At 44.8% G+C, this 25,990-nt stretch overlaps 4 protein-coding genes across 7 annotated transcripts; 2 read left to right on the top strand and 2 right to left on the bottom strand.

Moving 5' to 3' along the window:
- The first annotated feature begins 2,460 nt into the window (after positions 1 to 2,460).
- On the top strand, positions 2,461 to 14,908 carry SRSF9 (serine and arginine rich splicing factor 9). Of its 4 annotated transcripts, XM_046638818.1 has the most exons (6): positions 2,461 to 4,128; positions 6,504 to 6,664; positions 8,194 to 8,366; positions 9,783 to 9,931; positions 12,549 to 12,590; positions 14,248 to 14,908. In XM_046638818.1, exons 1-4 carry the CDS (start codon positions 3,941 to 3,943, stop codon positions 9,924 to 9,926), a joined length of 666 nt encoding a protein of 221 aa, XP_046494774.1. In that variant the 5' UTR covers positions 2,461 to 3,940; the 3' UTR covers positions 9,927 to 9,931; positions 12,549 to 12,590; positions 14,248 to 14,908. The 4 variants fall into 4 exon arrangements, with proteins under 4 accessions (XP_046494774.1, XP_046494776.1, XP_046494775.1 ...); XM_046638820.1 differs by lacking the exon at positions 12,549 to 12,590; XM_046638819.1 differs by lacking the exons at positions 12,549 to 12,590; positions 14,248 to 14,908 and adding an exon at positions 11,658 to 12,539.
- GATC (glutamyl-tRNA amidotransferase subunit C) lies at positions 10,804 to 19,678 on the bottom strand. The gene is made up of 4 exons (XM_046638823.1): positions 19,568 to 19,678; positions 19,301 to 19,473; positions 13,356 to 13,459; positions 10,804 to 11,734 (listed from the first exon to the last, which is right to left on the bottom strand). The coding sequence occupies exons 1-4, from the start codon at positions 19,646 to 19,648 to the stop codon at positions 11,682 to 11,684; spliced, it is 411 nt and encodes a 136-aa protein (XP_046494779.1). The 5' UTR covers positions 19,649 to 19,678; the 3' UTR covers positions 10,804 to 11,681.
- Positions 19,679 to 19,712: 34 nt separating this feature from the next.
- On the top strand, positions 19,713 to 21,690 carry TRIAP1 (TP53 regulated inhibitor of apoptosis 1). Its single transcript, XM_046638824.1, has 2 exons — positions 19,713 to 19,894; positions 20,742 to 21,690. Exons 1-2 carry the CDS (start codon positions 19,748 to 19,750, stop codon positions 20,823 to 20,825), a joined length of 231 nt encoding a protein of 76 aa, XP_046494780.1. The 5' UTR covers positions 19,713 to 19,747; the 3' UTR covers positions 20,826 to 21,690.
- A 1,511-nt stretch (positions 21,691 to 23,201) lies between these two features.
- LOC124226033 (cytochrome c oxidase subunit 6A1, mitochondrial) lies at positions 23,202 to 25,354 on the bottom strand. Its single transcript, XM_046638821.1, has 3 exons — positions 25,200 to 25,354; positions 24,913 to 25,055; positions 23,202 to 23,479 (listed from the first exon to the last, which is right to left on the bottom strand). Exons 1-3 carry the CDS (start codon positions 25,300 to 25,302, stop codon positions 23,396 to 23,398), a joined length of 330 nt encoding a protein of 109 aa, XP_046494777.1. The 5' UTR covers positions 25,303 to 25,354; the 3' UTR covers positions 23,202 to 23,395.
- Positions 25,355 to 25,990: the final 636 nt, after the last annotated feature.

Here is a 25,990-nt window from a genome sequence, read left to right as displayed (position 1 = left end):
TCTACTAGGCCTTGCCAGCTCCAACCCCAGCTCCTCTGCCTACTTGAACTGCTAATCCCAGCCATACTGTAGGGCGATGGGAATTGTCCCCAGTCTTCCTTGCTGTCTTCTCTCTGGGCAATTGCTCATGCTATCCTTTTTGCCTGAAAAGGCCTCTCCTTCTTCCCTATGGGTAACTCCTACTGGTCTTTCAGGGCTGGACCTGAACATCTCCTCCTGGAAGCCTTCCTTATAATCTCTAAGACTGTTAGGTGGTCTCACAGCAGCTTATCTTTATCACAACTGTACTCTAAATGATTTTGTTTTTTTAAACATTGGCACCTGAGCTAACATCTCTTGTCAATCTTCTTTTTTTTTTCCCTTCTCCTCAAAGCCCCCCAGTACATAGTTGTATATTCTAGTTGTAGGTCCCTCTGGTTGTGCTATGTGGGATGCTGCCTCAGTGTGGCCTGATGAGCGGTGCCATGTCCGCGCCCAGGATCCAAACTGGCAAAACCCTGGGCTGCACACGAACTTAACCACTTGGCCACGGAGCCGACCCCCTCTAAATGACTTTGAATAGCACCTTGAATATACACCTCGAGGAGAGAGTTGTATTACTACATGCCGTAGGTCTCATACAGGGCCTAAATTACGGCATACACTGAATGATGCTGACTAACTAGGTAAGCAAAAGCTCAAAAGGGCGTCCCTGCCTAGGGTCTGTAGCCTTAGCAGAGAATGGAGTCCATGGGCCCCTTAAGCTTTAGGCCATAATTCTTGCCTTACTTGTGTTCTAACCTGCAAAGGTTAGTACCTGGGCTCACAGAAACAAAATCCACCTTTGGGGTTCCATGGATGATCATAATGCCTCCTAGCAACTTAGCTGTGTTCCTTCTAATCCAGGAAGACTGTACTTGCCACATGCCCACATCCTGGTACATTTCCTAGGGTGAGTATGAACTCCTTGAGTGATTGCATTCTGCAAGAGTTTGCACAATACAAGCTGAATCACTACGATTTGAAAGCAGTCTTCCACCGAGTCCTGTTAGGTCACTTAGCTGACTCCACTTCTCTCTCCCTAGGAGACTACCCAACTGTCTCCAACAGCACCTTTTTTTTTTTGGTCTTTCCAGGCAATAATTACGTAGGAGTGGTAGGACTCAGAGAGTGGTGTTAACATACCTAAGCACATCTCCAAAATGAGGAGGCATCTGGACTTTAGGATGCCTTTAAGATATGTAAGCTCCTATAAGGCTGTATGTTTGGACTCCAGATCACATCTGGCCAGCTCTTTCCTGCTTGCCTTCTGCGGGCCGGCAAAGAACAAATAGAAGCTTCACATAATCCAGAATACAACAGATGGCTCTGTTTATTTTAGAAATAATTTATTGTATTTTATTACAATTGTAAAAGTAGTACAAGCTGTTTACAATTTGATAAATACACAAAAGCATAAATAAAAATAAAAATATAGAAATTATTTCCATCAAGAGGTATCTCCACAAACATTTGGAAGGTTATTTTTTCCTATGCTTTTTTGTTAAAGGCAATGAATATTTATATATAAATTATATATTTATATATTTATATATAATACATATTCTCTTGTACAGAACTGAATATTGCATAAAATTTTCTTTTGTTTTTTCCAGAATATAAAAATGAAACATAGTTGCAGTAACAATCTTTACAGAAATGTATGATATCTAAATTGAAAGTTCCCACAATTGTATTCCTTAGAGACAACTGGTGTCAATTAGTTTAACAGATTCCTTCAGAATATATACTACGTGTATATGTATATATTAAACATCATTTTAAATTCATTTTAATTCTAACTAAATTACCAAGACCTTAATAGGATTTAATAACTGTATAACATCCAATATTATTGCATGGACTATTCCTTTATTATCAGGAGTTTAATTCTTTTTAACTGCACAGAATGCAATGAACATACATAATTTATCATCAGAATTTCTTATTTTCTTATGGTAAAATCCTACAAGTGAAATTACTGGATCAAGAGGTATATGTATATTATCAGGTCCTGATGTACACCATCAATTTGCCTTCCAAAAAGGTGATACACTCAGTAGTTCTGTGTGGGTGCCCAATTTTTTTTTTTTAAAGATTGGCACCTGAGCTAACAACTGTTGCCAATCTTTTTTTTTTTTTTCTTCTCTTCTTCTTCTCCCCAAAGCCCCTCAGTGCATAGTTGTAGATTCTAGTTGTGAGTGCCTCTGGTTGTGCTTTGTGGGATCCCACCTCAACATGGCCTGATGAGCGGTGCCATGTCCACTCCCAGGATCCAAACCAGCAAAACCCTGGGCCTCCGAAGCAGAGTGCTGGAGCTTAACGACTCGGCCACAGGCCAGCCCCCCAATTTTTTTTTTCTTTTGAGGAAGATTAGCCTTGAGCTAACATCTGCCACCAATCCTCTTTTTGCTGAGGAAGATCGGCCCTGAGCTAACATCCGTGCCCATCTTCTTCCATGTTTTATATGTGGGACGCCTGCCACAGTGTGGCTTGATAAGTACTGCCATGTCCACACCCTGGATCCGAACCAGAGAACCCCGGCCGCCAAAGGAGAAGATGAGAACTTGACCGCTGTGCCACCGGGCCGGCCCCCTACTTTTTTATTTGTTTGATTTTTTGCTTTTAAAAGGCTCAGAGGGGGTATAACTACAAATCAGCTGCCTTCAGATTAAATGTTCGGTTTTATTCCCCGGCTACCGCTGGCATTCATGGAGTTGGTTTTTCACAAGTTTCATACCCCCTCAACATTTTATTATGAAACTTCAAATATACAGAAAAGTCGAAAGAACAGTAAACCCACTGAATACACCCACCGTCTAGATTCTACAGTTAACATTCTGCTGTTACTTGCTTTCTCATCTATCTACCCGCCATCAATCTACAGAGCTTTCATCTTTAATATGAAAATCTTTTTAGCTCAAGACTCTGCTGAGGGAAGGCCTCATTTTTGACCGTCCCCAGACTCAGTGCCCCGCACTATGGGAGGTAAATGTGCAAAGTGCCACGGTGGGAGTCGACCTGCTCTGAGCCCCTTAAAGACTCAGCACAGAGGCTGGGAGCATGGATGTGGTTCTAACCCTGACCCCACTAGGAAAACTCAGTTTTCTCACCTGAAATATCGGAACCCCACCATCCCCATCCCGGGGGAGGACCAAAAGCGCAAATCGCAGGAAGCACTCTATAATGACAGTTGCGACAGTTCTGATTCTTCTCCTCCCTCTTTGTCTCCGATGAACTTCAAGTCCAAGCTATGGAGTCCATCTCAGGCCTCTTACACCCATCTTAGGCCACCTCACACCCTCAGTCCCAAGCAACTGTAAAGTGGGGCAGCGCGATCCAGAGGACTACTGACCTGAGGCTGAGGGCCGCGACAGACCCGCCGTGCCCAGCCGTCGGGGCTCCCTCAGGCCGCTTCAGGGTCAGCCTGCGGCGGAGGCCTGTCTCCCTCCCTCCGATGCCCCGCAAGACGAGTGACAGCCCGCGCCCCCTCCCCCGGGGCGCTACCCCCGCGTCGTCTCAATGAGCGCTCACAAAAGCCTGTGAGGCAGGCAGCGCCACAGAGGGAGGAAGCTGACGCCCAGGCAGCCTGAGCCACTTGCCCAAGTCCAAGCAGCTGGCGAGTGAATTGCCTTCGAGAACTGAATCCGATTCCCCCGACTTCACGCTCTCCCTCTCCTCGCCCCCGGGTCCCGCCCACACCCACAGGGGGCGCCGACCTGCGCGCACGCGCAGTCATCGCAGCCGCGTCCCCTTTAAGGGATTCCTTTTGCCTCCTCCGACCCCTTCACTTCCGCTCTGCGTCCCCACAATGCAGTGCGGCTGAGCGCCTCAGAGCCCGCGGGGACGCTGCGGGGGGACCCCGGCTGAGGCGGCGGCGGCGACGTGGGCTGCGGCGGGCCCGCGGCGTCGGGCGGTGCGGATGTCGGGGTGGGCGGACGAGCGCGGCGGCGAGGGCGACGGGCGCATCTACGTGGGGAACCTTCCGACCGACGTGCGCGAGAAGGACCTGGAGGACCTGTTCTACAAGTACGGCCGCATCCGCGAGATCGAGCTCAAGAACCGGCACGGCCTCGTGCCCTTCGCCTTCGTGCGCTTCGAGGACCCCCGGTGAGGCCCCGCTCCGTCCGCCGGCCCGCGGCCCCGGGCCCCCGCTTCTCTCCTCCCCTCCCCCGGCTCCCCTCCCCCCTCAGCGCAGACCCCTCAGGGCGCCCCCGGGTGGAGCATGAGGCCTCCTCACCGCTGGCTCCGGGCCGTCCTCTGCTCCGTCGCCACTTCCTCTATTATTATTTTTGTACTTTACTTAAAAACACAGAAGCTGGGCCTTTGGAGGGCCCCTGCCCGCCCAGCCCGGCCTCGGGGATGGTCCAGAGGACCGGCCTCTCCCTCACGGCCCGAGAGGCGCCCCTAAGGGCAAGTGGCCCGGGCACCAGGAGCCTCGGCCCCTGACCCAGCCCTGGAGAGGACTCCGTGAAGAGCGGGAGCGGCCGGCCGCCCTCGGTGCACCGCCCCCCGGCCCCCGCCAGAACTCGCCGCTGGCGGGGCGCGGACTGCGGGCGTGTGGATGCCTTTGGAGGGCGTAAAGGGCCCCTGTGATGGGACAGACCTCCAGCCACGCGCGCCCCGCCCCGCCCCGCCCCGCAAGGCCAGGGCTGCGTCCTGATAAAAGCGGCAGGGATCTGGAAAAACTTGTGAAACAGTTTGCGGGGCTCTCTGCCTCCACTCCCCTCTTCCGGGAGGGAGGCACCGCTACATGCTGAGGGCCCCAAGGCCGGGGAAGCTCTCGATCCCCAAACCAGCTCCAGGGGGTCTTTCGGATTTTCCAAACATTGTGGGCTCTCCGCCCAGAAAAGACCTAGGAGCTTTCACAAGTGCGGTTGGTGGTTCTTAGAAGCCACCGCACTGTCCTGGTCCCTCCCCTCGGGGTAAACGGGAGCCCGTTCTCGTTTCCAGCGCCGGCTAAGGGGACGCTTTAGCTGGCTGCGCCCTGCGGGCTCCACGACGAGGACTGGCCGCAGGGTGCCGTGCCTACCTGGTGTGGCGGTGCCGGGCAGGAGAGATCTGAGGAGGGGGAGGCGGGAAGCATCCTGAGGCGTTGAGGGCTGAAGACTGGCAGAGCTCCTTCCTAGCTTCTGGCCGTTTGCCTCAAAAAATGGAACTAGGCATTTTCACACCTAAACTGGAGAAAGTTGTGCCTCTGTTAATTAGTAACAGTTCGGCGTGGTTTTTTGAACAGTCACTATGCTGTGCATTATTTAGCATTTTCAGCAATGTATAAGGTAGGTACTGTTAACCACGTTTTACAGATGAGGAAATGGAGGATTTAGAGAGTTGATAGACTAGTAAGGGACCAAGGTAGGATTTGAACCCCTGTTCTGCCCGTTAGAATACAACCTTACTTTATGATATGCTACATTGTCATTTCTTTCCCCATTCTTTCATAATAGAAAAGCTGTCTTTTGATGTCAGTAGATGCCAAGTTTCAAGTAAAGCACTGCATACATAGTATCTTATTTAATCCTTACAATAACCCTGTGAAATAGGCATATTAGTCACAGTTAGAGATGTAAAATCTTGGTTACTTACTCACCAAGAGACAGATACTAGTAAGAAGCAGATGAATGATTTGAACTCAGGTCAATTTGTATTCAAAGTCTGCTCTTAAACCCTTTCTCCCACTGCACTATAAATATTGCTAGGGTGGCCCTGGATGTGGTCCTCGTTGCTTTTAATGTTGTGACTAGAATCTTGATAAGTGATTATGTGCCTGGGACAACTGAATGATGCCTTCATTAGTACATCCTCAGCTCTGCTTGGCCACGCAGGCTCTGAGGGCATTCTTTTTCCCATCTAATACTGGAGAACCAACTTGGCATTCCTAACTCACCTAGAGCCCTAGAAAAGACTTAAAGTAACTTTATTGAATATTTACCTTTTTTGGCAAAATTGTACCCAGAGGGTGGTTTTGACAACTTAGTTCTCCAAACCATGCAGAACAAGGTACACTTGAGAAAGTTCCATATTCCTCACAAAACACCAATTTGCGTTTGTCTTTTGAGCCTTACTTCTTTTTAAATGAGTTTTTCTTTGTATGGACTTGATGGTACTAGGCCTTGTGGAAGAATATTAAAGGACTAGTGTGTGGTGTGCATTTTGAGAATCTGCTCACTAAAGTTCGAGAAACACTTATTGGCAAAATCAGTCATCTGTTAACAATTCTTTTTTTTCTGAGTTAATCTTCTTTAAGTAATCTGTTTACCCTTTCATTATCATTTCATACCTAGAAAAGCCTGTGTGTGACAGCTGTAAAGTTCAATTCCGATATCAGGAAAGGTCTTCAGATCAAAACAGTAGTGCATCAAGATCCTGTTGGTTTTGTTTTTTTTCCTCACTCTAGGTTTTCCTCTTATACTTGTTACTCATGCCCCTCACTGGGAAGTCACTCAGCCTCCTGAGCAGCACTAACTCCAAACTTTTCTTTGCAGAGATGCTGAGGATGCAATTTATGGAAGGAATGGTTATGATTATGGCCAGTGTCGGCTTCGTGTGGAGTTCCCCAGGACTTACGGAGGTCGGGGTGGGTGGCCCCGTGGTGGGAGGAATGGGCCTCCTACAAGAAGATCTGATTTCCGAGTTCTTGTTTCAGGTATGTTCCTTTCAAACTGAATGAGATGATGCATGTAAAATACTTTGCATAGTGTCTGGCCTCCAAGAAATGTTAGCTGTTATTCATCAGTGCATGGGATATGTGTGGGGTGGGGCTTTCTTTTCAATAACCTAGGCACAGTGACAGTCTGAAGCCCTGCCCTGTCTTGCCAGTGAGGCAGGTATTTTGCAAATGAAATTGCACCAGTAGTACAGCCTTGGTAGAATGTAAACTTGCTTCTTATAAAGGAGTTTTCTCGTGTTGAAAGGGAAAATGATGGCAAAACCCTTTGAGCTGGAATTCTAAAGATGTTTTCTTTTGGAATGTACCCTGGTATCAGATTTGCTAGAAGGACATTCCAGGACCCAGATTTGAACAGTTTACCCAACCTTGGATCCTGAAAAAGGCCAGATTTTGTGGTGGTTTTGGAAATATATAAAAAAAAAGAAAACAAAACAACAACTTGAACTCTTAGGGATTGTATTGCAAAGTATAGAATGAAATGTCTAGTATTGACAAGTGATGAAATGCTAAAATCAGAGGTTTCTGGATCTTTTTGAAAATATTAACACACCAGTAAAGACCTGGGGCCTTCTGCATATTCCAGGGCATTTTAGGGCCCTGGTGGAGTGAAATGTATTGAGCCTGACACTTTCTTAGATGTGAATGTCACACAATCACAGCAGACTTCCATGGTGCTTAAGAGTGATACTGTCAGCATCTGCCTATCTTGTGTCCCTTTGTAATTTTTTAACCCCAGAACTCTATTCCCTCCTTCAGGATGTCATACATATCTTTTTTTCTCTCCATGCTGCTCTGAAATCCTGCTTAGAAAACTATTAGGAAATGGCTGCAGTCCTGAGCTGTGAGCGGTAAACACAGCCTTTGAGAGCAGGAGCACATTTCCCTTTCATGACATCAGGTAGGGTTGTATGACTCCCAACTAGTTTTAGCGTCTGAGTCTTACCTTTTCCCCCACTGTATTGAAGAATGTTGGTGATCTTTTAAGAGGTACTTTGTCTAGTTTGTCAGTCATTCACACCTATAAGAAAACAAACTTTAGATTTTTGTTGTGTTGTTACCTTCACCTACACTTCAGTTGTTTCATTGGATGGTTTCAAAATTTCTATGTCCTGGGAACCCAGTCAGGCAAGAAATAATTGGTACTGATAAATTTCATAATAGAAGAAATTAGAACTCAAAGTCTTAGGAGTTTGGTATTAATTATGAAGGACAAAGAAAGGGAGGCTATGAATTCTCAGAGATACTAAACCTGTAATGGAATGGACTTCTTGTTCTGTTGAAAAGACTTAGTCTCTGGAAGAGACCAGCTTGTTAAGTGGTTTACCACACATACTTTAGTATTCTTCTTTGGTCTTGTGTCCCTTATCAAGCTTTGTGATTTAGGGACCCTCAGAATTTAAAAGTAGTGATTGATGGAGAAGGTACTCTAGGTATTGCTAGTTTTTAACAGGGCATTTAACATGGCTGAAGGATGTGGCCTTTTCTCTTATGTTCTCCATGCCCAGGACTTCCTCCATCAGGCAGCTGGCAGGACCTGAAGGATCACATGCGAGAGGCTGGGGATGTCTGTTATGCAGATGTGCAGAAGGATGGAATGGGGATGGTTGAGTATCTCAGAAAAGAAGACATGGAATATGCCCTGCGTAAACTGGATGACACCAAATTCCGCTCTCATGAGGTGGGTCTCCACCTTCTGTTGAGGAGCTTGTACCCAGACCACTCCATGTGAAGCTGACCCACCAGAAGTAGCAACAGGCCATGCATTTGCCATTTGCTGACCTCATAGTACCATTAAAGATCTATCTTAAGTGGACAAAGTCAAGGAATTCATCATGCCTAAGCCCTACAGGGTCATAACAGAGAGAAGTCTGCATTCATAGTATTTTTAACCCAGAGAGGATACTGGTACAGTCTGTCATAATGTGGTGAGCCGTTCTGTGATAAGACCCCTTTCACAACTGGCTTAATCTGCAGTGTCCCTCTGTGAACCTAATTATTATGGCTGTCCCTCCTCTGGGTCTAGTCTGGGCTCTACAAGCCAACCTCATCATCTCAGACCTTCTAGGTACTGCTGTTGAGGCAGAGTTGTCACTTCATTTTTCCTTTCCCAAAGTAGTATGGGATCCTCTTTGAAACCTGAGCCACCTTGTCATTTTCTTGTGGTTGATCACCTCACCCTCACGACTTAGTTCTCCATGTCCTTTCTTTTAAGAAGGCAGCTTCTGCTTTTGATATCTCAGTCTGATTCACATGGTGACTATCCTATTGAGACCAGATACCAGACCACCAATTGGATATCATTTTTTTCTGGTTATCCTGTCCTGACTTGTTGTGGGATTTAGGAATGTCTGGGGACATAAATTTCTGGGTGCATTTCTTTTTTAAGGATTCATACATATAATTCCCTAATTTTGTGGTGTGGAGGCTGCATAGTTTGACAGTGCTTTTGCTCAGACTGTCCTCTAGGACTTGAATTTGGAGCAAAAACAAAATAGCACCTGGTTCTCAGTTACACTGCAAAGCAGGGTCTCAGTAAGGGCAATTACTGACTTCACCTACAGAAAAGCATCTGCTTCTTTCATCTTAGCATCTTTATATCTTCTGATAATGCTGGCTGAGGGTGAAGGGCCTGGAGACGGGCCAGCCTGGACATAACTCCTCTGCTGCTTATTAATATCTTAGCCAAGCTACTCTCTCAACCCTGGTTCCTCCAAATGCAAAATAGTCACACTAATAGCACTGTCTTGTTAAGACTTGCCAGGCCGCTAACTTATGAAGAAAACTCGAGCATCTAGCCCAGGCCCTTACACCTGGGAGGTGCTGAATACAGGTTAGCTCCTTGCATGGGTGCCCATCCAAAGACACATATATGAGGTGGCAGGGGAATGAACAATTTTCCTCATTTTTGGAATGGACTAATAAGAGTACTTACCTCATAGCATTATTGTGAGGATTAAACAAGATAACTTTGTGCCAGGCAAACAGTAATTGCTCAATACTTAAATATTATTGTTAGGCGGCCATGTTAGATATTGGTGTGCTTTATTCTTCTGGGACTTATTTTTTTCCTTTACTCTTTCTGTTTGGATTTCAGGGTGAAACTTCCTACATTCGAGTTTATCCAGAGAGAAGCACCAGCTATGGCTACTCACGGTCTCGGTCTGGGTCAAGGGGCCGTGACTCTCCATACCAAAGCAGGGGTTCCCCACACTACTTCTCTCCTTTCAGGCCCTACTGAGACAGGTGATGGGAATTTTTTCTTTATTTTTTAGGTGAACTGAGCTGCTTTGTGCTCAGACTCTACATTCCAGATTGATGATTTAGCGTCTTAGGAAATTTTTTTAAATTTTTTTTTTTTAAGGAAATAAAACTACATAATTTCTACCAGGGCCATATTAGCAGTGAAACATTTTTTAACTGCGGAAATTGTGGTTTTGGTTCAGAAACAAGTTGTATATTTTTCACCCCTGATTATGGGAAAAAAAATCAGTGCTCTGTCTTTGTGGGTTGCTCTGCAATGGAGGTCAGCAGTTAACTGTGACTGAGTCGGCCCATTCTGTTTAGAAATATATTTTAAACATTTAGTAATTGATATGTGTGGTTGTCCTTGATTACGTTCATAGATTTCATGAAACAGGCACACTGATTAAAAAAAAATCATTGAGTTGTAGTAGCACCTTGTACCCAATTAGTAAGGAGCAGGAGTGGATAACTTTATTTGGGGATAAACGTAGTTGCTCTGGTGGTGGTTTGAGAACTTCAATCCTAAGGGCAGGTTCAGAGTTCTCTTGTAATTCACGGTCAAGCTTGTAAATTAAGCTGCTTTAAAGAAAAAAGGGAGCATTGCAGATAGGGGAAGGGAATGGGAAGAATAAAAACAGACCTTTTAAAGTGGGCGGCAGCATAAAGATCATGGGGAAATTCTTAGCCAAAACTAACTTTGGCAGTTTAATTAGGAAAAAAAAAAAATCTGGTTCTATCACTTCTACTCCTCAATCTGTCTCATTTATCATTGGTATCTGAGCTTTTTTAAAAAAGAAAAACTCCACTATCTTGGATTCTGCTCACTTCATTAATCATAGTGAGGAAGGGCTACTTTGTCCCAGGTCTGGGGCTAGTTTTTAAAAAACCACTTTATTGAAGTATGATTGACATGTAAAAAGCTATACTTATTTAATGTATCCAGCTCATTAGATTTGGGGTTACATGTACACCCATAAAATCATCACCACCATCAAAGCCGTAAACATATGCATCACCTCCCAAAGTTTCCTCCCTACTCCTTTACATGTGGTAAGTTAAGATCTACCCTCCTGGCAAAGTTTAAGTATGCAATAGAGTATTGTGAGCTATCCCAGGGCTATTTTTGTATGTTTTTTTTTCAGAAAGGGAAACTGTAGGTGTGGCTAGTATCCTTTTTGCATAGAATCACTTTTGTGGGAGTAGATGGTTCTAGGTTAGGAGTTCCCAAGCTGTAGTGTACTTTGAACACTTCAGACCTTAGCAGAAAGCTAGCCCTCTGCTTGGAGCAAAGTGGGTATCCAGGAACAAATGTTCAAGTGTGTTCAATAAAGATAAAAGGTTGGTGGAAACAGCAACTAAAAAGGATAATTTAGGTTCTCACATGGTGATCAGATACAATGTCTAACAGTTATGTAAACAGAAAAATTCACTTAAGTGCAGTTTGGTAGGCAGTCTTTGGGAGGAGATAAATGGAGATAACCTCTTCCATACTGAACCGCCTGTCAGTAAATACTTGATCCATCCATTTCCTTGGAAACTGACAATACCTTTTAATTCCATTAGCATCAGGAACTCATTGCCTTATTGAGATCTCTCCCAATTCTGTCTTCAGAAGAGTTAGTTACTAAAAAATACTTAACCATCAATTTTTTTCAGGTGACTGAAGAAAGTGGGAACATTAATGTTCATAATAACAAAATATCATTGCGCTTCCATGTGTTCACAGGGTACCTCTTCCCAGAATAGCTACTCAGCCGTGTGAGAAGGGCTCTTGTTCATCCAGCTTTGGCAAAGAGATATTACCTGTTTGAAAACAATAACAAAAAAGAATGTAATATTATAGCTGAGCCTGCTTCCCAACTGGCTCTATTAGCTAACTTATCACTTGATTTGTCATGCAAAATAAGCACTGGAAATAAGTATAGCTACTGTCCTGTTTTTCTAACTGTCTGAAAGAATCACAGTTATAAGTGAAGCCTTATTAATATGTACTTTTCAGTAAGGAGCAGACAGGTTAATTAGCCATTTATCTGCACACAGGAGTGGAAGGAAAGACTGAGTGTGAACTCAGTTTGTCCCAAGAAGCAAGGTCTGACACAAGGTTCTATTTGAGAAATAGAATATGTGCTCAATGGATAGTTCCACTGAAACAGTGACAACTGTCAGGCTCTAAGATAAATTATAAAATCTCTCCACAATTAACTGAAGTGGTTTAGTGCATCAGAGGCATGATTAAGAGCTCACAGATTTTTTTAGCTTTCTTTCCCATCCTTGCTTCAACAAGAACTTTCCTTTAACTGGTTGGTTTTGGTCAAAGAGGTAATCCCTGAGCTGGAGGGCTATTTGTCTCTGAAGGCTGCTTCGAATGGTTCTCCTCTGAGGGAATCTGAACTTGAAGTTGTGCTTGGAAAGCTGTCTACCTGAGTGCTTATGCTAGTCCTATTCCCAAATGTCCAGAGGGGTATAGCAGCTCTGAGAACCCACCTATCTGCAGAGAGGAGATAAAAACAGTTCAACCCACCCAAGGTTCTGGATTTTACTAGTAGCCCAGAGTTATTTTAAAGCTTCCATTTAAAATAGTTACAGTGAGGTTTAAAGATGCAAATCTCCACACCAGGGATTGCACACTGATGGCTCACACGATGCATCTGGCTTGCAGGTATGTTTTATTTGCATGGTATTTTATTTTTTTAATCTTGAATTAAATACTTAATTGCCAATACTTAAAATTTCAGAAATACCACAAAAAATGTCAGGTGTCCAGGTTCTCTGGGAAAATGGGCTCATATTCTTGCCTGGCACTGACTGAAGCAGCAAATGCCAGTTGCCCTGTTAGGGAGAGCTTGAGCTCCAGATCTGCCACTGTACACATCCTTCCCTGCCCAGTCCTGTTTTGCTTGTTCCTGTTACTGACTGGCCCCTAGAGGTGAGTGTGACTCCTGGACTCTACTGCCACCTTAATGCCACCACCTATATGCACTTTATACTTTTTTCATTGTTAATACATGTGTTTTTTATTTTTTATTTCCAGTTTTATTGAGATATAGTAGACATATATCATTGTATAAGTTTAAGTTGTATAACATGTATATATTGCAAAATGATTACCACAATAAGATTAGTTAACATCCATCACCTCACATAGCTACAATTTTTTCTTGTGGTGAAAACTTTTAAGATCTACTCTCTTAGCAACTTTCAAATACAATACAGTATTGTTAACTGTAGTCATCGTGTTGTACATTACATCTCCAGGACTTATTTATCTTACAACTGCAAGTTTGTACCTTTTGACCACCTGCACCTAATTCCCACTTCATACTATTCAGAGTGCTTTCACATAGCAAATTTGGGTCTCACAGTTTCTACTGCATTCTTAGTTCACTGTAGGACAATCTGTTAAACCATTTTGGGGAACACGTACCTGGGGGAGCCACAAAATACTCCTCCACAACTCGATGAGAGTTTTGTAGTAGTTCTTCAGCACAGTTACCTTCTATCACATGGTCGGATCTCAAGTACAGACATCTATAAAACCAGAAGCGTAAGGTTACCTTCTCAGAAGACAGGGCTTCTAGGGCATGGGTGGAGAGAGTCAAGAATGGGAGAACAAGGGAGCGGCATATTCTTGAGTTATGTTCGAATGCTCAAAGATGGAGGACCTGTGGTCAACAGTAAACCAAATAACAGTCTACAGTTTATAGATTCTCCCAACAACCCTGTGAGGTAAGTGGTAATTATTCCTTAGGATTGCTATGTTTAATAAATATTTTTGGATGATCACTATGGGTAAATTGCTTTTGGTAGAGATACATAATTAAAAAGGCAACTACAGTGCAATGTTGAGTTTAACAGACGTAAGCAAAGTTTGCCAAGGGAATTGAAAGGGGCACCTAACCCAGCCTGGGTGAGGAATAGGTACTCAGAATAGGTGATGTGACTGCTAAAGGACAGGCAGGAAGTAGCTGGATTGAGGGGATGGGAAAACGGACTTCTGGCAGGTGCAGAAACTTGCTCAAGAGTGGTTATAAGTGACTTAAGGGGGGGCTGGTCTGGTAGCATTAGTGGTTAGGTTTGTGTGCTCTACTTTGGTGGCCCAGGGTTCACAGGTTCGGATCCCAGGCACAGACCTACACACTGCTCGTCAAGCCATGCTATGGTGGCATCCTACATAGAAAAAACAGGAAGACTGGCAACAGATGTTAGCTCAGGGACAACCTCACCAAAAGTGACTTAAGGATATTAGCTCCTAAGTGACAGAATTGGGATCTGACCCCTGTTCTGGTACCCCTAATATGGTGCTTTTTTCACTGCAGCCACCTTTGGGGATAATAAAAGTGCCTGCCTTTGCAAGATTTACCACAAACAGCTCAAGAATCTCCCACTGTTGTTTGGACCTAGTGGCTTCATTAAAGTATCCGGATGGCAAACCAGTGAAAGCAAACAAGAGCTGAACATACCTAGGAGGCTTCACTACTGTTTAAAGGTTTAAAAGTGCATCACAAGGTCTGAGCTACTTCCACATACTTGGGCTGGAAGAGAAGCAGACAGCTCAGTCACTGATAGGGGAGCAGCCAAGTTCTTTCTGCTTTGAGCCAGACATTGAGGGCTAAACCTAGTGAGACAAAGGGGCAAGGATGTGACATGAACATCTGGACAGAAGTTGCCTAAAGGCCTAAGTTGTCATGATAAGATTCTTTTAAGAAAGGACTAGTTCTTGTTTCTTTTGTGGCACTCAGCCTACAGCTAGACACAATAAACACTTATTCATGGTGTGGAGAGTGGAGAGTTGGAGTCTATTCCAGGATCTGGCACTGTCTTACTGTGTGGCCTTGAACAAGTGTGGTCTTTCCAAACCTAAGTTTCTTGCCAAAAAAAGTGAAGGCTGCATTAGATTTTTTTTTTTAACCATACAAGGATTATGTATTCATTTAAGAAAATTTGGAGAACAAAAATAAAAATCATCCGTAAAGATGACCATTGGATTTTTCTGGAGTTTATGTTGGACAATATAACAAAATGGCTAAGAACTTGGACTCCTGAATCACAGCTGAGTTCAAATCCCAGAGCCAGGTGTGGCATGTATGCAAGTTACTTATCCTCTCCATGTAACAGTTTCCTTATGTGTAGACCACTTCATAGAATTGCTGGGAAGACTAAATGAAATAATGTTAAAAAAGACAACGTGATAATGTTAGGCCTTCATTCTCAGGGCAATGAGAGGAGAGTGCTGAAGAGCACCTGCTCCTTTCAGAAGGAGTTAGTGCACCCCAGGTCCACCTCACTCCCCACCGCTCATTCAGAGTAAGCCTGTGCACTTAACCTGCTGCAGTCACACGTAACCTGCCTAGCCCGCACAGACGGGGGCTGCTAATTGTTCCTGAGCACTTGGAGGTTTTGACAGAAGTAAGACTGCTACCATCAACAGGTGGTTAAAACAGGTGGTGCTGCTTCCCAGCAGATCTAATAGTAATTGATTTATTCACTCATTTGGTAATCAGGGTTCCTATGCAGGTGACGTTTCCAGAAAAACAAAATTCACCCCTTTAAATATCACGCATTTCTGCCTAATTACTGTTTATGATGGAGTTTCTAGAATAAACCCACACCTCCCGATTTTCTTAGTCATCAAGCAGACCCCTCACTTGGTAAGTTGCTTAACTTTTCTTGACCTTGAAATCATGCATAAAACACAGAACAGGACCAGATGAGCTCTTTTGGTGCCTATCAATTATTGATTGAGTAAAAGTCTACCTCACCTCATCTTCTCAGTCAGGGTTCTACAGAAGAATTTAGCCCAAATACCATAGGACACTTGTTTCGATGATAAATCAACTTCTATGCATCTGGGCTAATATCAGTTAGGTACCATCCTTGGGAGAACTGAACAAGAGTCACTTGAATCTTTCTGTGTTCTGGTTCAGGTGGAAAACCCTGACTGAGGAAGGCTTCACCTGTGAACTAGAAATTCTTCCCCTCTGAGGCTCACAGACAAGGCACTTAAACCAGTAAATGTGGGAAATGCTAATAAAAATCTTCCATTTAATGGAGAGCACTATGGCAGCATGGAGGGAGCGGAAGTGCCTCTGTCGGCCCTTGGACTGTCCAGTGGGACAGTTGTGCCGCTGTTTTAGTTTCTTTCTGCCTCTTCCTCCTGGTATCAGGCTCCCAGGAGTTTCTCTGGGCACTACTCTACTTCCATCTACAAGCCTTTTCCCTCCCTCCTAATTTGTTTCTAGTTTGATGCAGACTGGAATGAGAGCTAATCAATTTGGCTAAGAGCTTTTGGTTCAAATGAGGCTCTGAACAACATCCTAAACATAAGTATTTGGCTGCAATCAGAGATGTCATAATCTGAGTCAGTCTCTGGATTTGAGATGAAAGAGTATAATAAAGTTTCTAGGGGTTGACTTTAGATGGCATATCTAGAGCAGTATATGAGAGCAGGGGCTCTGAATTCCAAGTCCTGGATTCTCTTACTACCTGTGTAACTTTGGGGCATAACCTTTCTGAGCCTCAGTTTCTACACCTATACAAGAGACACTAGCATTTACCTTCCAGGGTTGAATGTGATAACTGAGATAATGCATATAAAATCTTAGTGCTTGGCATGTAAGCACACTAATGCTTTTTAGCTCAAACCAAATGATAGGTTATTAATGTGCCAAGAGATTTCTATTAGCCAGTCAGAGCTTTTACAGGTAGTGTGGCTATCACCTAAAACCGTTTAACACTTCTCTTCACTTCGCTGGGTTCCATTTCAAATGCCAGAGAGTATGTTCAAAACATGAAATCCTACAAACGTCACATTTCTAAAATGGAATCATTAACCCACAGTCGTATCCAAATTTATGGCAAGACTGCAGATCACTGAATACCAAGTCACTATTCCAGCTACCAGATCCAAATCCCTCATCTTTTTCACAGACTCTTCCCTGAATAATGGGTACATTTTTTAAAAGTTACCCTCTAGATGGCTTGAGAAATTCTGACTCCTCTTTGTGCTTCTATTCCCTCCTTTTCCATAGATATTATTGAAGAACATTCTAAAAACATTTACTGAGTGTTGCTCAGTGCTAGATACTGAGAACATGATGAGCAGTAACAGACATGCTCCCTGGAATGTGGATGAGTAGTAGGAGAGCGGCAGAGAATGAAAACCACTCAAATAGATGTTTAAATACATGTAAAAGTATAGCTCTATTGCATACCATGAGAGCGCCATAGGTCCTGAAAGGGAAGCTGACTCAAAATAGAAGAATGAAAACTTCCTTGAGGAAGTGGCAGTCGAAATCTGAAGAAGGAAGGAAATTAAGTAGGGAAGAACGAGTGAGTGGGATGAGGTGGGGGTAAAGGCAAGGGCCCAGAATTCTAAGCAGGAAAAAAAATGGAGAGCTCAAGGAATTGAAAGTTACAGCCCTGTCTAGGAGAGGTGGGCAGGGCCTAGGTTAAATGATGCCCTACAGGCTATGGTGAAGCTTGTCTTTATCCTAAAGAGCACTGGGAAGCCACCTGAAGGGCTCGGGTAGGAGAGTGCCAACAGATTTCTTTTTATACTGCTGTATAACTTTGAGAAATTGGTTAACCTCTCTACACCTGAGCATGAGATTACAAAATAGAAAAAGGATTTAAAGGAATCAAAGCCTGGAGGTGAGAGAAGGAGGCTAGAAAGCACTTTACACAAAAGTTATGGTGACAGATAGGTCTGTCTCTCCCTAGGGGCACTGACTAATGGCTAACCTTTTCTTGCTCCCACCTGTACTAGGAGTTTGTTTTTTCTAATTCCATAAGGAAAAGTTGTAGATTGTGCCTGTCTTTATGAGCTACATACCCGTCCTTCCCAAGACGCTGCAGTCCCAAACAGCAAACAAGTATGCTTTTCAAAAAAGAGCATTTTCTTTAAAAATGTATTAAGATTGGGCAGCAATACGTAGAGGTGGGTAAAGGCTGTGCCTTTATATAGTGCCTATATAGTATTCATGAGCTACTCTGTCAAAGACCTGCCCTTCCCTATTGCATTAGACTACACTACTTCACTACTTGTATTATTACCCTGCCCCCTTAGGCATTTGTTTTTGGCTCTTGATATAAATGAAAGGTTAAAACTTTCCTTTGCATCCCCACTTTCTTTAAAACTAATCACTGTTAACAGTTTCCTGCATGCCCTTTCAGGGAACAAAACAAAACTTAATGCATGTGCCAACCCGGTGGCCTAGTGGTTAAGTTTGGCACACTCCACTTCAGTGGCCGGGGTTTGGTTCCACAGAGCAGACCTACACCACTCATCCACAGCCATGCTGTGGTGGCAACGCACATACAAAATAGAGGAAGATTGGCACAGATTTTAGCTCAGGGCCAATCTTCTTCAAGCAAAAAGAGGAAGATTGGCAACAAATGTTAGCCCAGGGCAAATCTTCCTCAGCACAAAAAATAAATAATGCATACACCAGAATATATAAAATAGATTACACATAAAGTATCAATAATACCATACACAATGTTCAGAACTTTGCCTTTTTTATTAAATATATCTTGGAGACCTTTCCATAGCTGCATATACTACGGTTATCAGTTTAATTAGTTTTAACAACTGCCAGATATTCCATTGTATGATGATGTATTTAGCCATGAAGGACACTTAGAATTTTTTCTGGTTTTTTTGTTTGTTTGTATTATAAACAGATTTGCATACCCTGGACACTTGTGCATTCATCTTGATGCACTGCCACAGATATTTCCATAGGGAACCACTAGCTCAGAAAATACGTACATTTAAATTTTTGAGACAGGAATCCAACAGTAAGCAACTCAGACATGAGCTTACATTCTAATAGCATGAGACATGACAAAACAACAAAAATAAGATAAGAAAAATATTAGAAGAAAATCCAACCCGACAGGATAAGGAGTTAGTGACTGGAAGGGAAGAGGGGATTTGGAGTGGTCAGGAGAGGCCCTTCGGAGGAGATGAGCTAAAACCTGCTAAGCAGACTGTCCAACAAAAAAGGAATAGCAAGTGCAAAGATCCTGGAGAAGGAACGAATTTGGTATGCTGGAGAAACAGTAAGAAAGCCAATGTCGCTGTACTGATGAATATGACGAGATGAGTATGTCCAAGTGGTAGGCAGGGACTCTCTGAAGTAGAACCTCGAAGGCGATGATCTTAGTTACACTGGGAGGCCTCCAGGATTTTAAACAGGAGTGAAAGGATCCGTAATGAACAAGGGGAAGAGTGTAACCACTTACCCGCGGGGTGACTGTGGGCAAGTTCCTGAATCTCGCTAAGCTTCTTTCCCTCTCTGTGAAATGAGACACTAATCGCCACATGAATGGCAGGCAAGGCTTCCAGGGCCGCAGCCGCGAGTTTACCTGTCCTCCAGTACTGACTCCATGGGCTCCACCCCGTCCGTGTCCACAGCGCGGAGCCGGTCGGCAAAGGCGATGGCTTTCTCCAGCCGTGCCACAGCCTCTTGGCTCCCGAAGTCCACTAGCGCTAGACGCTCCAGGTGCTCGATCACTTCGGCCGTAATCCTGCCACTTCCCTGGGGGGATGAGGCGGAGGGTGTGGGTCACAGGTGGGGCCTGCTCCGCCTCCCGACCTGCTTCCCCACCCGCCTCGGCGCTCCTGGCTTTTACCTTAGTATCCGCCTTGCAAGTGAAGCCGCGGCGCCCACCCACCAGGGCCCGAAGGCCCAGCCGCCACGCCCGCGCCCACATTTCCCTCCTTCTCAGCCGCCGTAGTGCGTCTTCACAAAAAGCCAAGCGACGCGCCTAAGGGTGATGACATCAGAGTGCGCCGCCTCTGCCGCCGCCGCCATGAACAGCGTAGGGGAGGCTTGCACGGACATGAAGCGCGAGTACGACCAGTGCTTCAATCGCTGGTTTGCCGAGAAGTTCCTCAAGGGCGACGGCTCCGGGGACCCGTGCACCGACCTCTTCAAGCGCTACCAGCAGTGTGTTCAGGTGAGCTGCGGCCCGAGCCTTCTCGCCTCTACCCACCGGCCCCGGTTCTCTACGGCGTCCCGGGCCACACGCATGTCACTGGAACACAGTAACATTCTTTGGTCCATTTGGTGCTCATCTGAAACTTGCAAAGTTGGCATACTTAGTCGTGTTTTATACATGGAACACGCATGCCCAGAAATAGGAAGTGATTAGTCCAAGTTCACTAGAATCCAGTTTCCTTGATTTTTTGGGGTGGTGCACTTTTCCGCTACTTTTAGGGGGATGAGGGCGAGGCAGGGTGTTAGCCTCTCTCTGGCTTGTTAGACATCATAAAGGGTCTGATTTTTTTGTTGTTGGTACAATCCCTTCATTGGCCTGTTTTCTCTCTCTGGACTAGCTAGGAAATTTTCATTCCAGCCCAATGAATGTGAAACTGGTTTGAATTGTAAGAACAGCACTGGGCAAATCACTCCCGGTTAGTTAACTTAAAACATCCTCGGGGTAATTTCAGGTGGAGCTGCTATCGTTATTTCATTTGCAGATAAGAAAGTGAGCTTGCTCAAGGTCACATAGCCAGTAAGTCCTGGAACCTAGATTTGAACTTGTGCCTGTCACAATAGAGTGGTGATAGTGTTTAAATTCCAGTTGCGAATTTTGACGATTCCCTCACAACTACTTCCCAATCTCTCCCTGGTCTTACACTTAATTTCTTCACATGGTACTTATGTTAAAAACTATGGAGTTTGAATCATAGTTGGGAGTCTTATAGTGCAGTCTGATTTTACTTTTGTACTATCATATTTTGTTTACAAAGTTTGGTTCTCAGACTTCATACAGACCTTTATGTGTTGTCTCCTCCCATCAGAAAGCAATAAAGGAGAAGGAGATTCCCATTGAAGGACTGGAGTTCATGGGACGTGGCAAAGAAAAGCCGGAAAGCTCTTCTTGACCTTGACGTCACCTTGAAAATGGGCTCCTCAAATCAAGAAATTGAGGACTCTGGGTTTTGTCTGTTAAGGCTGTGAAGCTAGCGATTGATTTGATGAGTTTAGGAGGGAGGAGTTTTCTTTCCTCCACTGTTTTCCTCTTACTTGTAAAAGATGAACCATCTCTCTGCTTTGAGATGATTTCTCACTTGCTCTGGCATCTTGCAGAAACTCACTGTGCTAAAACTGAATGATTTCTTGAGATTATGGTTGCAATACTTGATCTGGCTTTAAATACACCTTGAATGTAAATAGTGATAAACTTGTCAGGATGGTCAGGGTTGCCTGACCTCTTGAGTTATGCTGCAAAGGACATTAGGGACACTGTACTGGGGTCATTGTTCATAAAAGCAATTGGCTAGGACCTCTTTTCTCTCAGGGAGCTTATGCTCTGCAAAGGGATCCCAGCACAACAGTTCTAATCAGTGCTTGAGAGCACAGTTTTATTTTTATATAGTAACTTAACTGTTAAGATTGGTGGTGGACTGGGTTAGCCAAGAGGAGGACAGATTCTAAGTGTTAGATCTCAGACTCTGATGTGAAAGCTTCAAGAATGTTGCAGCAAACACCACTTCAGAGCTCATAGTGCAGACTCAGGAATTAAGATCCTTGGATTCACTATGGAGGAAGATCCTAAATTATAAAGATTTGCTGTTGCCAGCTTTCAACTGAAGCCAATGCATTAAGTCAACCTGTATACCATAAAAATGCCAAAATGCTGCATCTGGTTCAATGGGAGAAGAGTTTGATTTGCCTTGTGTGCCCACCCTGCCGTGTAATGTCTGTAATCATGAAGATGGAATAAATTGTAACATGTAGTTTCTATCATTATTTGCCCCTGGAACTCAGTGCACTTTATGGAACAACTATTACTCTGTAACCCCACATATCCCATATATACACCGGGGGGAGTTTTATGTTTTGTAATTTAAAGCTGAAGAAAAAGTGAAGATTTATCTAAGCTAGGTAGTATGGTAATTAGAAATCTGATTTCTAAAATTTATTTCCACAGTAGGCTACAAAAATATCTTCTTAAAGTGTTTATATAATGGTACAAAAAAAATGTCAAGATATGGTGAGGACTTCAGAATGTCACGTAGTCCCCCACAGTTGCTTACCTTGAGTAATTTGGTTCAATTTATTATATACGCCCAAAGATAGTATGACGCTTGATTTACCCATTATTACTTCATATTTAATGTGACCAGTCCTTAATGTCATTTCAAAACATTCTTTAAAAAAAAAATTCTACCTTTATATTTTGACTGTTTAAGGCCCATCATACAAGGATTATAAAAGATAACTGGAACTCAGCTGAGGGAGGCTAGACATCGGCCTGACCTCAGACGGGGCACAAGCGCACCAGCTCTGCAAGGACTCTGGAAGCACAGGCTGGGGTCAGATCATGAAACAGCAAAGATAGCAGGGACTCCTTTTTCCTTACTGTCCATGGCTTCCACACCGTGTTTCCACGTGCCTCACCTTTGTAGTACCACTTTACTGTATGTACAATGCAAGACCAAAACCTTGTAGCCTCTTGAATTTTATCACAAAACTGTCTGGTTGAGCCTTGAGAATAAAACTAGCTCAAAGCCAACCAGTTCTTTTACTATAATTGCTACTGAGGGAATACGTTTTTCTGATTGTTCCTCATACTATTTTGACTTTATCCTCCCCATAAAGTGCCTCCAACTATCTCAGCTACTTCAAAGGTTTTACATTTTGAGGAGGAATTCTTAACTGCTCTTTAAGGGTGATTTTATAATTATTACTATTGTTTCTCCCTAATTCTTCTGGCTACAGAAAGGTTTTAATTCCAGAAACAAATAAAGCCACTACTATATGCAGAAATGTATCATACTGCCTTTATTTCCCCAAAAGTTTCTGATGCTTCCAGCCTTGAGGGTGCTGAGATATGACCCCAAGACGAGAACTTGACACCCTTGGAAAAAATTATGACGCAAGGGAATATTCTGCAGCAAATGCTGGTGGAATGGGACAGGAGAAAGCTGAGTCACAGAGGAAGCACTTCCTTTTGAGAATCACAGAGACCTCTTTTAGATGTAAACTGCAGCCATTCTGCTGGCCACTCAATGTCTTTGCCATCCCAAGTCTGTCAGGACCCAATCGTGATCCTTAATTAACTCCACTCATGGTCCCTCTGCTTCACTCACTCCAGGCACAAGAAACCAAGGACAGGCCTGTTACAAACACTGTTATTCAGAGGCCTGAACTGGACGCGAAACAGTGTAAACAGCAGCCACAGACCTTCATTGCAGAAACAAATAATAATGCTAATTTCTGAGGGAAAAACACCACCAAAAAATGCAACTCCCAGGTCATGACTAATCTAAGTTATTTATTTAAGCCATCTCCTGCCATAAGCAAAGGGACGGAAGGTCAGGATATTGGTCATCATCTGATACAAGTGAAGAAGGTGAGCTTAAGGTCCCGTACACTTTTCTGGTCCATGTGCAGAGTAATGGTCCAAACCAGTGCTGTGGTCCCCACTGGGCAGTGGTCCAGGTTCCCTTTATTCATCTTCATAGCCGGTTGGAAGCGGATTCACATGAGAGTTATGGAATAGAGTATGGTTACCATCTCCCCAAGGAAAGGGCTGTGGAGTAAAGATGTCAATTAGGCAATTCCATGAACTGCTTAAAATAGATAGGCTAAGTAACAGATAAGATATAAAACAAAATGGAAATTAGTCCTTTATAACTACTGGCATATTTTAGCCTTCCCATAATTTAAGGGAGCGCTTACAACTTCCAGGGGAACCCTTAGACAGTAGGAAAAGCAAGCTCAAGTTCCTTACTCATAAGCCTCTCTCTGGTAACCGTAGTCTATCACTGCTCTGTTTATGAAGTGTAATCCTCAAATCACCTGTATCAGAATGGTAGAGGTGGGTCTAGGGGAGGAGATGCTTATTTAAATGCAGATTTCTGGGATCCATTTCAGACCTGAAAGCATTGCTCTAGGGCAGTGGTTTCCAACTCAAGACGATTCTGCCCCTCCAGAGACACTGGGCGGATCTGGAGACATCTAGGGGAGAGGTAATACTGGCATCTAATGGGTAGAGGGCAAGGATGCTGCTAAACATCCTACAACTCAGAGGAAAGCCCTTTGCCACAACAAGAATTATCCAGTCCCAAATGTCAACAGTACTGAGGTTGAGAAACCTTGCTATATATATGGCTTCTAATTCTTCTGTACAAGGGTGAGTGCGGGGCTCAAAGACTCAAAAGTTCTTTCTGAATCTAAGAGTTTAGGTTAAGTTTCTATGAAGCCAGTCCTGCTTAGGCTAAGTGATGTAATAGTTATTAAAGAACCAGAAGAGGCTCTTGTTAAGAATATTTACAGGGTGCAGGCCCAGTGGCCCAGCGGTTAAGTTCCGGTGCTCCGCTTGGGTGGCCCGGGGTTCACCGGGTTTGGATGCCAGGCGTAGACCTACCCACCACTTATCAAGCCATGCTGTGGCAGGTGTGCCACATACAAACTAAAGGAACATGGGCACAAATGTTAGCTCAGGGCCAGTCTTCCTCAGCAAAAAGAGGAGGGTTGGCAGCGGATGTTAGTTCAGGGCTAATCTTCCCCCGCCCCCCTAAAAGAATATTTACAGAAAGCAACGGAAAATAAATGATTATAATTTATCTGTATCAACAGCCAAAGGATAAAATAGTTGTGAAGATAACTAGCTTAAAGGCGGGGAACAGGGAAAGCTGTCAGTCTCTAATCATGCAGCTAGTACCTGCCAGACGCCCAGGTCCTAGAAAGGTGAACCACCGTCCGGCTTTGCCACTCTAAGGAGGTGTCCCAGACCTCCAAGTTTTATACAACCGACAACTGTTTCAGAAGCAGAAGGTGGGATGAATCGGAGAAAAGGAAAACTGAAAGGCACTTATTGTATGACCTTGAAGAAAAGAGTGAGACGTGACCCCTGCGACTTTCCCTTCCGTAAAACCGGAGAAAATAAAAATTTGTTCCTGAGAACGAGGGGCATTTGGAATGAAAGGAGAAAGGACACTCCGACAGACTGCAAGGGCGTACCTTGGACCTGATGCGGAGATGGGGGTAGGCGACGAACTCGGGTCTCTCGTGCTCCCCTTGGTGCGACTTCAGGAAGACATTCAGCATGCTCACCCCCACCCCGGGGAGCGCGACGAAGTAGGTGAGGGCCTTCCACATGCGAGCTGCGGAGGGGACCGACCGCTCAAGCCCGGCATGAGCCCGCGCCGTCTCGCCCCCGCCTCTAAGGCCTCAAGCCAAGGTCACAGTCCCGCCCCGCCCCGCTCCAGTGGGGCTGAGGCCCGCCTCGCCGACCCCAGCCCGGGTACCTGAGCCCTCCTCGCCGTGGGCGCCACTCGACATAGGCCGCCCCAGCTGTGCCCGGGACCGACCCAGCAGCCCAGAAACCCGGGACGCAGCTGCCGCAGCCATCTTCGATCTGGACCGCCGCAGCGCCGGAAGCGGAAGCAGAAAAGTGGCCTTGGGGGCGGGACCACAAGCTCCAAAGGAAGCGCCCATTGGGCGGTGCCTTCTCGCTCTCCTTAACCGAGGAGCCTGCGCACTCTCTTCCCGGCCGACCGAGTCCTTGTCAAAATCCTCGCGGGCGCTGTTTGAGGGAGCATGCGCTCTGCGCTTCGTGTTGCGCTCCCCTGTCCCTACCATGCCCAACCCGGTGAGACTATGCGCAAAAGAAAGGTTGGTGGAGGGCACGCTGGCCTCCGGGGCCAGCTCTCTTCGTTGGAGTCCGTGGACAGCAACGAGAGGTTCAGAGCACAGCCGCCCTATCTAAAATGCCCCCCACCCCGACATCGTTTTTCATCGTACCTAACAGAATATTCGTCGTCGTTATTATTTTGTATGTCTCCCCTAGTAGAATATAAGCTCTGCGATTCAAGAGTTTGCCACTGCAGCATTCCCAGAGCCTGGAATCGTGCCTGGCACGGAGCAGGTGCTCACTACAAATTGTCTGAATGAATGAATGAATGAGTGAGTGAATGAATGAATAGCCATGGGAACCAGAAAGAGCCCTGGAATTGGTGCCGGAAGATCTGGATTCGAATCCCAGCTCAACAGCCTCAACTTGTAGCTTCTTTAGTTACATTAGCCTTCTCTCCCGTGA

Source organism: Equus quagga, chromosome 15 (assembly GCF_021613505.1).
Source record: "Equus quagga isolate Etosha38 chromosome 15, UCLA_HA_Equagga_1.0, whole genome shotgun sequence".
Classification (NCBI taxonomy): domain Eukaryota; kingdom Metazoa; phylum Chordata; class Mammalia; order Perissodactyla; family Equidae; genus Equus; species Equus quagga.
The sequence above is the reverse complement of the archived record's forward strand: the minus strand, read 5'-3'. Positions and strand labels throughout refer to the sequence as shown.